General features: G+C 42.3%; 1 protein-coding gene across 1 annotated transcript in view; it reads right to left on the reverse strand.

The window, feature by feature from the left end:
- Positions 1 to 8108: 8108 nt before the first annotated feature.
- LOC120064693 (plexin-A2-like) overlaps positions 8109 to 12436 on the reverse strand; it is a 36987-nt gene continuing 32659 nt past the window's right edge. Inside the window, exons 24-31 of the mRNA XM_039015314.1 lie at positions 11621 to 11780; positions 11375 to 11478; positions 10135 to 10231; positions 9811 to 10004; positions 9537 to 9706; positions 9211 to 9423; positions 8418 to 8568; positions 8109 to 8204 (exon numbers count right to left, since the gene is read on the reverse strand). Of these exons, the coding sequence (XP_038871242.1) occupies positions 8109 to 8204; positions 8418 to 8568; positions 9211 to 9423; positions 9537 to 9706; positions 9811 to 10004; positions 10135 to 10231; positions 11375 to 11478; positions 11621 to 11780 (1185 nt within the window). The remainder of the gene's footprint in view (positions 8205 to 8417; positions 8569 to 9210; positions 9424 to 9536; positions 9707 to 9810; positions 10005 to 10134; positions 10232 to 11374; positions 11479 to 11620; positions 11781 to 12436) is intronic.

The following is a 12436-nucleotide window of genomic DNA, read 5'->3' on the forward strand; positions in this document are numbered from 1 at the left end:
TATGGTCAGATGAAACCAAAATAGAACTTTTTGGTAAAAACTCAACTCGTCGTGTTTGGAGGACAAAGAATGCTGAGTTGCATCCAAAGAACACCATACCTACTGTGAAGCATGGGGGTGGAAACATCATGCTTTGGGGCTGTTTTTCTGCAAAGGGACCAGGACAACTGATCCGTGTAAAGGAAAGAATGAATGGGGCCATGTATCGTGAGATTTTGAGTGAAAACCTCCTTCCATCAGCAAGGGCATTGAAGATGAAACGTGGCTGGGTCTTTCAGCATGACAATGATCCCAAACACATCGCCCGGGCAACGAAGGAGTGGCTTCGTAAGAAGCATTTCAAGGTCCTGGAGTGGCCTAGCCAGTCTCCAGATCTCAACCCCATAGAAAATCTTTGGAGGGAGTTGAAAGTCCGTGTTGCCCAGCAACAGCCCCAAAACATCACTGCTCTAGAGATCTGCATGGAGGAATGGGCCAAAATACCAGCAACAGTGTGTGAAAACCTTGTGAAGACTTACAGAAAACGTTTGACCTCTGTCATTGCCAACAAAGGGTATATAACAAAGTATTGAGAAACTTTTGTTATTGACCAAATACTTATTTTCCACCATAATTTGCAAATAAATTCATTAAAAATCCTACAATGTGATTTTCTGGATTTTTTTTTCTCATTTTGTCTGTCATAGTTGAAGTGTACCTATGATGAAAATTACAGGCCTCTCTCATCTTTTTAAGTGGGAGAACTTGCACAATTGGTGGCTGACTAAATACTTTTTTGCCCCAAAGTATATCATTGAGTTAATAAAGCCTCATACACACATGGTCTCTTTTTTGTTTTCTTGAGTAAGGCAGCTCCAAAATGCAGGTGTTCAGCCTAGCTCAGTGCTTTCTGTGGTAGTGGGGCGAGCCAGCAAATAATAGGAGCATTGCGCCGTGATTGGCTCAGTGTTCTGTCACTCATGGGGACACTACTTCATCACAAAGCTTATGTCCTTAGTAAGGGTAGATATCCAAAATGTCAGCCCTTTGGGTCCTGCCATAGAGTTATATTACAAGTGCCCTTCCAAGAAGGCTCAAGGTCATTGGCCACAGATAAAATTACGTCAAATCACGTCATATGTACAGTAGCTTTGATTGGACAGATCATGTCAATATCTTACTTTCAAAGTCTTAGCTAGATGTCATCATCATGAATCAAGTCGACAATCTACTGGCAAATCCTTTTTAATCCTTGTCATATGAAGAGAAATAATGAAGATAAATTATAGATAAAACATATCGGTGCTCATCGGTCATTGGACATAAAGATTCCACAACAAGTTGGAAATCGCAAATTCAACAATGAGTCGTGTGGAAGGAATCAGTGGCCAACTGCAAGCAGTGCAAAGCAACCAGTAGCCTGCTATTCAATGGAGTGGCTGTGTGTGTTTTTTTCCGAGTTCCTACCATGAATCCAGAGAATGCCAGACTTTGATGACAAAGTTTGATAACAAAACCGCCGCACCACCTTCCTGTTTAAGTGAGCACATCACAAGCCAATGTGAGTCCAAAAATGTATTGTATACTGCTGCCTACATTATGTAATATGCAAGGGAGATATGTATACTGTAGCTAAGAAAGTAATACTAAGTTTATATTGTGTAGTAAGCTGTTAATAGCCAGTGTGCGTCACCCTAATCATTTGGTCTATTTTCACCTTAATTTCGCCTAACGTTACTGTTCTGACTCGGTGGTGCTGCACATGTAGCCTATAACCTGTTTTTGAGAAACGTCATCTAATATTGTAAGAGGTTTCATTGTCTGCTTATATGCCCCCTTTATTTATCCTACGGTTCTGACTTGGTGTACAGGGAAAATTCTGTAATAGCAGCCCATGTTCTGTATTCTGTCACTGTACATTTCAAAAGTGCTGAACAAATAGTTATATTGACTACGTCCGTCGTCGCTCGCTCATTAATGTCTTCATCGAAATTACGGAAAGACTCTTGTCCGCTCATCGTTCCCTTATGCCATTGTTTGTACATCTCAATTGTTAGTAGAAACCACATTTGTTTAAGCAAGTCGGCCATATCAGCTATGTTTTTTAAAAAGGCAGTAAACGAGGCTGAATTAATTGTTTCGCTGCCAAACAAGGCTCCGCTGATAGCCAGGTGTATTGGTAGTAAGGATTCACTCCATTGTGCTTTATGTAGGCCCTAACAGTTTGTGGGCACCTCTTATCGCCATTATAGTGCAATTAATTTATTGTTTTTAGTGTTGTGTTGTGTAGGTCTTTGCTGGCATGCATCTAAGAAAAACAGTTTAAGTTTGCCCCACCAAGATTTACATGCTAAAATCGCCACTGGATACAGCAAAATGGCACTGTGTACCTCCACATATATGATGTTAAGGGAATATGTAATTATCACTCAATATGAGATGCCACAGCGTAAAACTCTTATATCGTTGCCAATAATAGCCCTATAGCTAACTAGAATAAAACAATGGAAGACAAATAGACTGACACAAATGCTTTTGCAGTAAGTCATTAGTCTAACATTTAATGGTGACTTTTGAATAGAATAGTCCGGCCACGAGCACAGCTTCTCTCTATCCAGGTCTCTGCAGTATTTTCCCTACTCAAGAGGGAGTTGTTTTGGCCAGCCTTGGTTTTTTCTCACTGAGGTTGGATCAATACTCTGATATATGGACATTTCATTGAAAAAGCACTTTTCAGGCATGGTTGAAAGTTTCCTGTAATGCAGTTTACACCTCCCAGCCTAAGAACTAAATGATTGTTGCCATCTGATTGTTGCCTACCGTCTAGTGGCATGAAAATGAATTATTGACTAGGGTGCATGAATCTTATGCAGATATGACTTGTGAATAAGTGTTTGAAAAAAGGTTAGGTAGACTTACAAGTAATCACCTTGTTCTTAACATGAGATATGACCAGTTTGTACATTTTGAAGAGGTAGTCTGGGCACCAGACTGGAGATTAACGAGCAACAAACATTATAGGTCTAGCAGTCTAGACTATCCATCTATCCAACAACACTGACTATGATGGCTGTACTTAGCGCTATTTTTCATAAACAATCATTTTTAACTACATTATGACAGAATGTGTGTTTGTAAATGTGCACCTGCATAATGTATTATGCGCGTGAGAAAAAGTGAGGTGAGATATTGAGTGATAAATAGTAGATACTAGTATGATTTCTATGTGTGCGTAGAGAACGGCTACACTTTACATTGACTGTTCTGTTGCTCAGGGTCCAAAGAGACTCCAAGGTCTTTCCCATTTAGTATTCATTGCACATTAATAGCTATGAACTGAAGTATTCTCCAAGATCTGCAGTGAAAGCAAGGTCTTGCTTTGCCTGGCTCAAACATAATGCAGCAAGGGCTATGGAGGAAGACGAGATATGGACTATTGAAGCAGCCATATTGTGACTAGATATAATCAAGTAGGCTTACTTATGTTCCCATCAAGCAGGGGAAATGCACTCTCAGATTGTATTGTTCTTGGGTTGTGATTAAAGTGCCACAGTGTGTTTCTTGTAGCTCTACTGTAGTGTGAATAAATCCAGTTGGTTTCTAGCCATATGCCAAATAATAGGACTTCCTGTAGGCTGATTGTCTGTCTGTCGCCGTCTGTCTGTCTGTCTGTGGGTGGAGAAGGTGTGAGCTCGAATGATGCTCCCCAGTGTTTCTCGGGGAGGTAAGCTGAATGCTAGCTGCTGGGTGGAGGGTGGAGGCTCTCTGACAGGCAGAGAAGTCAGGCTGTCAGTACTAAAAAAGGCCCCTCTGCCTGGATATGACAGGTACAGTATAGGGTCTTAAAGGCAAGGTACGTCTCCCCCACTCCTTTACATAGAGCCCCAGAGGGTTAGTATGAATAATTAATTACTCCTATGGTAAGTACCCTTGAGGCCCCCTCTACTGTACCTACATACTGTAGAATTGTGTGCTGGCTGTAGGACAAGTGGTCAAGTACCATCTCTAATTCACAACATTTTCTTTGTTCAAATATAGCCACGTTTGTGGCTCGTATTTAATTCATTCTATTTTCCACAAATGGATTTTCAGAGATTCTGAGAATCCAATCCCTCTTTCAATTGCTCAAATGATTTATCTTAGCTCAATAAAATACTCAGGACAATTTTTCGAGAAAATAAGACAGGCCTGAAGTTATTTACTTTTCCAAGCTCTGGTTTCTGAGCTCTAAAGGCATCAATAATGGAGATAGCCAAATCAATGTTAGCAATTACCCAGATTAATGGACAACAGTTGAACAATATCCCAAAGATCAGTGTCGACCTCTGACATCAGACTGTGGGAGCCCTGTTCAGAGAACCACTCCAGGCAAAACCGATACCAATTTACAACACTATTCAATTTGCATGCTAATGCAGCCAAAGCATGATGAGTAGAGTAGGCTACAGGGCTGGTTTGGTTCTAGTGCTGCTTACGCCGGCAGACAAATCACCTACCCAAAAATCGCATCAGACATTGGCTCCAATGTAAGAATGGGAACATGAAGTGGAGTTGCCATGAATTATGAAACACAAGATGCTTCAGTAGAAAATCCACTGCATGTTATCTTCATTGTGAGGCAGAAGGGCCAAGTCAGCGTCAAGGCGTCTATTCTATTGGTCTGAAATATTTTAAAGAATAATATGCATATCCATAAGCTACAAGTGTAACATATAATCAAGGCCTACACATGCTGGCAATGACTAATTTATGCTAATTAAAAACACATTGTTGCTGTAAAAGAATCCAGACAAATGTATTTCCATCAGTTGACATTTTAATGTATAGCAACAGTACAAAGTGAATCGTTTGCTTGCAAAATAGTAATGTTTTGTATGTACAATATTTATACAATAATTTATCATTTAAAAAAGGTTCAATGGTAAAATGTATTACAGTTTATTGCACCACACATTTATAAATTATCATCATAAAAACGTCACACATGAAACATTTAACACTTAAACAGGACATGGGTTTTCTTATTTTGATTTAATTGTTACTTTTTTTAAACTCTTTTACGAATATCTATTTGTGGAGTGCCCTCCAATGTTGACCAAAATGACCAGGGCCCGGTTTCCCGATAGCGATGGAATTTAGGCTTAAGAGTGTTTTAATAAGGCATCTTTCCTACAACTGCCAAAGATATAACATGCGTTTCCCATACTGATAGGCTCTCAGATCAGCTTTCTCCATGCAAATCTTTCCTTAACATTATAATTATTTAACAATACTGATGATGGATCAGTTTCTAGAGAGATATTACCACCTATGGCTGCAAATATTATTATAACGCTTACCAAATTACATTTATGAAAATGCACTAAATCACCGATTTGGCATATCAATGTGTACGTTATGCTACACATCATTAAATATATAGAGACAAATACAGACAGTAGCCTACAACTAGCAAAATAGAACTCAATTGATTGAACATTGCAAAAATCACTGAAGCTGGAAACTCATATCTCCCTCACTAACTTTAAGCATCAGCTGTCAGAGCAGCTCACAGGTCACTGCACCTGTACATAGCCCATCTGTAAATAGCACATCCAACTACCTCATCCCCATATTGTTCTTTTTTAAATGTATTTATTTTTTGCTCCTTTGCACCCCAGTATCTATACTTGCACATTCATCTTCTGCACATCTATCACTCCAGTGTTTAATTGCTAAATTGTAATTACTTCACCACTACGGCCTATTTATTGCCTTACCTCCCTAATCTTACCTCATTTGCACACACTGTATATATATTTTTCTATTGTGTTATTGACTGTACGTTTGTTTATTCCATGTATAACTCTGTGTTGTTGTTTGTGTCGCACTGCTTTGCTTATCTTGGCCAGGTCGCAGTTGTAAATGACAACTTGTTCTCAACTGGCCTACCTGGTTAAATAAAGGTGAAATAAAAAATGTTTTAACATTAAATGTATTTCTATATGAATGAAACAGGCCTATAGCCTACTGTTTATATTTTAATGTACTCATCTCAGTTTTCATTTGAAGCATATTTTTATACGTTGCATGTTTGTATCAATTGCAAAGACATTGGTAACTTTGGATTTGTAGTCAGCTTTGTTCTGAAGTTATCGGCGGGCACAGAAACGGATAAACCATGTGATTCTAATGTTAGTGGATATCCTCTGTGTATAATGGGACGCGGGAGGCAAAAAGCATCTAAGGACGCACTTAGCTGTTCTACGAATTGTCTGAGACAGGCATTAGATTACGATTGTTTCCAAGTGCTACGTCAATAACGATGGTTTTGGGAAACAGCTTGGAGATGTAATAATGTTCCTACGAAGAAGGGTCTAACGATGAACTATGCTTTTGGGAAACCGGGCCCAGGACAAGTAACTGGTCAAAATTACTGTAGAATAATGGAGAAATCATCAAGAGGGTAATGAATGATTTCAGTGCAGATAAACATATCAAACAGAAACCCTGAATTAAAGCAATCCTATGGAGAGTCTAGTTTTATAATGATAATCTTTAAGATGACACTCAGTGAATGCAGCAGCAAAAATAATTTGTCATTTGAATATGTTAAATTCAAACCATTTAAAAGGCTATTCTCTCATCTTGACCTCATATTTTAAAAATGTTAATGGGACATATTTAAAAGAAAGGTACAGTCTACTTGATACAACAGAAATCTTGGGGTGGCAGGGTAGCGTAGTGGTTAGCGCGTTGGGCTAGTAACCGAAAGGTTTCAAGTTCAAATCCCCGAGCTGACAAGGTTCTGTTGTTCTGCCCCTGAACAAGGCAGTTAACCCACTGTCATTGAAAATAAGAATTTGTTCTTAACTGACTTGCCTAGTTAAATCTTTTTAAAAGATTGAGTTTCCACCTTTGAAAGTATGCTATGTAGAAACCTGAGGATTCTCTGAAAGTATAACACAATGATCTACTGAAATTCAAGTATCATGTTCAATGTAAACATTGACTGATGGCTGAGGGGTCTCATAAACCAGGAGGAAACTGATCTGACCCACAGGAAGTGTCATTAATCTTCCAACTCTAAGGAATGATTCCCAAAGCTACTTTGGGTCACTGCTAATATACAGTTGGTTAAATAAATGGTCTAGAAACCCACTTCCCTCATTTCTGTCATCCCCAGAGTGCCTTAATAACTTAAGAACACCTTGTTAAACTTTTCTAAATATAATTTCTACTTTGGCTACAGGGCATTTTACATAGTATGAAACATGAGAAACTTTTAGGACTAAGAGCAAGTGATCATTTTAAATAAGGGGTATATTTGGAATGGTTTTCTATTCAGATTTGTTTTCTTTACAAATGTACTGAATTCTGGCTTAATTCAATTAAATCTGGACTGCAGTATGTACACAACAGCATAAATAAATTAAAATAGACTCATAGAAGGTTTTGGGCACCAGATTACCTCCCCTCACAATGCATCCAGTTCCCAGATTTAGGCACATGTTTGCACAGGCAGTAGGCAGAGTTACTGTGTAAACATTACTAAGGCAGATTTGATTGAATCCAGCCCAAAGTACGCCATAATAGAATTGAACCCCCACCCTGTAATAAGAGCTTTGTGTGGGTTTTTATGATAGAGTGTGTCTGGTAAATTGAGTGTCTGGCAGGGCGGTAACCAAACAAAAATATTTTGCTACCTTGGATGATCTGGAGATTACATTTTAATGTCACCTAATCGCAGAGTTCATTAACTGAAACCTTCAAGGAGCCTTCATAAGGCTTCCTGAAGGCTTTATGATGCAACATTAGACTTGTCCACTGAAAAGGAAATGTCAGTCCAAGGCCAAGGCTATGATATGCATGTATTTAGTTTCTGTGGTACTGTTTAGTAGTCTCTCGTTGCCTGCTCATCCCTTACACCTCCACATGTGGCCTCACTGCAGCCGACAGAGAGAGGACAGCAGTGCTTGGTGAATTTGCTTGTATATCTGTGCTCTTCCCTTGTTGAGCACTCAGGCTGAGTTATTCTGTTGTTCAGTTTCCTTCACCTACTGCTTGTGGGGCTGCTTGCTCTGCTGGTAGCATGTGCCCTGTGTCCTGGGCCTTGTCTGTCTGTGTGTCTCTGAGTACACACGTCTGCCTCAGCTCTCCACAGACATGGCTGAGATGATCTGCTCCACTTTGTAGGCCAGCCTCTGCTTCTGGGCCTGATCATCCTGCTCCAGGGCCTCAATGATCTGACACACACACATACAAGACAGACACGAAATCAGCAAAACAGGCAGGGAAACACAAGGTTACTGTACTTTGTGCTGCAAATACCCTCCTGTTACTACAAATAGGCAGGCTAAGGGGTACTTTAACTTACGTTGAATCTAGATGCCCCTGTTTTGGATGCCACCCTAGCCCCCTACTGTATTTTGTAAAGACATTGAGGTATAGGGCCTCACCTCTTGGCTGTACTTGCTGACGTAGGCATACATCTCGTGCAGGGCACACAGCACATTGAACTCATTGGAGTGAAGACGGGCCTGCTCGGCCAGGTAGGCATTCATGTCCTGGTCACTGATGGCAGGTAGGCGGTTTATGTCCGCGTAGTACCTAGAGGGAGACAGAAACACACACACGCTGTTCTGTCAGCCAACATGTAACCTAAACATAGCAGGCATAAAAGAAACGCCTGAAACTACATACCCCACATTCTGGACATGACGAAATAAAAAAACTGTTGAGAAGTTCTCTTCTGCACTGTTCAACCAATCCAGTAAATGTGGAGGACAAGTTAAGATGGAGTGTTGCCTTGTTAATATTCCGGGTGGAAACAACTTCAGAGTGCAAACTGGCAAACATGTCGTAGCTAGCTGCTACCCACTGGGCGCAGACGTCAATTCAACATCTATTCCACGTTGGTTCAACATCATTTAATTGAAATTATGTGGAAACAACGTTGATTCAACTAGTGTGTGCCCAGTGGGTATATGTTTCACTGGGGACTGTTAACAAAAAGCGCATGCCCAAAAGCGGAAGTCGTGTCACAGGTCTCTTCCTTTCCCCTGAAAAGCAGATGTCTCCGATTTTCTGCCGGTGGCACTGAGGTGGTCCACCACCTGTGACTGTAAGCTATAAAGGTAGTCTGGACACTGAAGTCAGTCTTCCTCTGTGATTTCAGTGTAAAATAATAACTACGAATCCATTAATAATATTACAGTTGAGTGATGTAAGTAAAACACACACTCATCTCACCTCTCCACCCAGCTCTTGTAGTTGGGGATGTCCTTGGCGTAGAGTAGCTTGGTGGAGGGGGAGTCCTTGCCCAGGCGATGCTCTGAGGTAGAGCAGGAGTCCATGAAGGTCTGGGCCACCACAGACAGACAGGCGTCTGTGATGCTGCTTTTATGGATGTCAAACACAAACTGCGGGTTCTTGATCACGTTCACCCAGAAGCGCAGAGGCAGGCTGGGACAGAGGGAGGATGAGAAAGAACAGTTTATAGACCGTCTATATATTGAGACGATCAGCATAAAATCATTATTGCTTTCAAGTAGCACATTAAATCTGCACTCCCTCACCAGTTGCTTTTCCATGTGTGGCGAACATCCATGTCATGGATGCCGTGCTTGTCAGCCTGCTCGTCCAAGAAGTCAAACATGTACTTGATGGCGAGCGGAAGAGCACTGCCCCGGCACACAGTGCTGAACAACGTCTCAAACAGGTCATCCACAAACTTCTGCAGTGTACCCTAAAGAAAAAAACACAGCAATGTTAAAAACACACCATAGCGTTGGAACAAAATTACTGAATCTGTAATTGCTAAGATGCTCTGGGGGGAGAGTAAGGGAATACCTTAGTAGCCAGTAGCCTGGTCAGGTATATCTCGGACACCATCTTGGAGCCGCGCTCACCCTCCTTCTGGTCCCCATGGTCGTGGTTCTTGACCAGGTGCCACACCTTCACCCCACTCTCCATGTCCGGGGTGAGCATGGGCACGCGGGAGTGAGGGCTGTCAGGACTGGTGGGGGTGGAGCGGAACGGTACATCTGCAGAAAGAGAGAGGGTCCCAGACAGACGGTCACGATATATTATCTCAGTCGGTCCGGTAGAATAATGAATAGGTAAGTGAGTGGTTTGGTGCTGAGAGTGGCTCCAGGGCAGGCCTGATTGACTGACCGTATCTACTGATGCTGCGTGGGAAGCTGGCTGAGGAGGGCAGGTTGTACGAGGACATCTGCTTGGGCACCAGGGCCACCACACAGTGGTCTGACACCTGCAGGGTTCATACGGAAGACACAAGGGTTCATGTCAGTTTGACCCACTCCCAAATCCACATTATTGGGTCAGAACATGACATTGATATGAGAAATTTGGCCCGATGAAGACCTATAGAAGTTATTCAATTTACAATTTGTGATATACAGTATAATGAACTTGAACTTAGGGGGTAGGCAATGGTGAAGAGGTGGGTTTTTAGGCGGGACTGAAAGATAGTGATGAACTCAGAGTCACATATGGCTGGAGGGAGGGAGTTCCAGACCCTCTGCGCAACCCTGGAGAAGATGCTGTCACTGAAGTGTTGAAGCTTGGACCTGGACACGAGTCACAAGCTGGCCTGCTGTGGTAGAACGGAGTGAGTGTGTGGGTTGCACAGGAGGTTGGTGGCACCTTAATTGGGGAGGATGGGCTCATAATAATGGATGGAACGGAATAATTGGAATGGTAATTAAAATCCTCTCTGACCCTTCTTCTCCCTTACCAACCCAGCACAAGAGGCTGCTCATAATAATGGCTGGCACCCATTCCATTCACTTCATTCCAGCCATCATTATGAGCCACCCTCCCCTCAGCAGGCTCCTGTGGTGGATTGGTAGTGGAGAAGAAGGTCAGAGAGGTGTGCATGCCTTTTGCAGTAAAGCAGTCTCCCAGCATGAGTGGAATTCACTGCTGCTGCTCTAGAGGAGCCACAGACCGGGCTGTCACAGAACCAGGTACGTAGCAGAGGGGAGCATATCCCCCCAGAGAGACTAAAAGTAATCGAGGGAAATTGTTAATTTCCTTTATAGATTTTATCAACACATTCATCTCTTTCAAACCCCCCTCCTGGTGTGGCAGCTAAAGTTGGATGTCTTTGTCTCTTGGCTTAATGCAAACATGTTTTACACCCCATAGTCAGAAAATTTGTGAGTGCAGAGTGAGATGGACTTTAATGTGTTTACACTAGTGCTCTATTTAAAGCTGTTTAACATGAACACCCCCCATGATCTACCCATAGCAGGAGGCAGCTGACTCATACAGGAGATGAGAGTGGTGGATCAGTTTGGTTTACTATGGCCAGAGGCAGCATTGTGGACAACAGAATGTACATTCATGTTAGTGAACTGTGTGATGGGGATTGGGGATTGAGTGGTTTGACCTGATAATGCATGAGGGTGTTTAGTCTCTTCCAGTCTCCTTCAATCTTAGTGGTGATGTCTTCATCCTGCAGGACCACACGTGCCGTCCTCCCCTGGCGCCATTCTGGTGGGGGGAAAAACACAGGTGTGCATCTATGAGTCCCTTTTCAAGGTTCAATACGTCAGACACAAGCAGACAGTGAATAACCACTGTATTAGTTATTGTATGTCCTCCATTCATTCTGACTGGAGCCAGTCTGTCTCACCCAGGTCCATGTCCGCAGCCCGAGGCCTCTGGGAGAAGTGCATGTTCCTACAGACAGCATCCAGAATCTTCTCCTTCACCTGGGTGATGGTGTCACAGTTGAGCACCTTGACGGGGAACTCAGGGCTGTTCTCGTTGTCTGGGTTCACACAGCTCAGAGTCTGAGGAGGGACCAGAAAGAGAGAGTGCTGTTATTAGTATTCACTGTCCCTCTCTTTAAATTGGCCTCCTGGCTGCATGGAAAAGGCTCTCCTCTCCTTGTGTGCCATCTCTCTCACAGCTTTGGCCAGAAATGTAATTTCACACTTTCAGCTGGATGTCGGGTTGCCAGCTCTAGTGGGGCATTAAATGGATAATGAGACACAACCGCTCCCACAGGGTGACCAGAGACATGTAATCTTGTAACTGGGCTGCCCTCAGGCTAATGCCTGGGGGATGAGCCACACTGCTGCTGCATCCAACTTCTGCTTTAGCTACGGACAAGTTCTCCCAGTGGCCAAGCCTTGATTACATCATCAGTTTTAACTCTTAGCTGATTGTGTCACTGAACAGCATGTCAAACATTATTTGTATCATCCTTTTGGCTCTTTACTGTTGTATTATCTACAGTAGCCAATGAATTCTCTTCTATTCAGAGCTTTAACATAAGGGCACCATGAGTTAATATTTACAGAGGCGCGCACAGCATGTCACCTACCAACTGTGGTGTAAGCAAGCCTCTCACTTTTATGGTGGTAACTATAATTAAGGAAATACTCCAAGTGGTTTTAATAGAATCTGACATCTAAGACATATTGTCGTATGGTATGGTGACTCA

Source organism: Salvelinus namaycush, chromosome 20 (assembly GCF_016432855.1).
Source record: "Salvelinus namaycush isolate Seneca chromosome 20, SaNama_1.0, whole genome shotgun sequence".
NCBI lineage: Eukaryota > Metazoa > Chordata > Actinopteri > Salmoniformes > Salmonidae > Salvelinus > Salvelinus namaycush.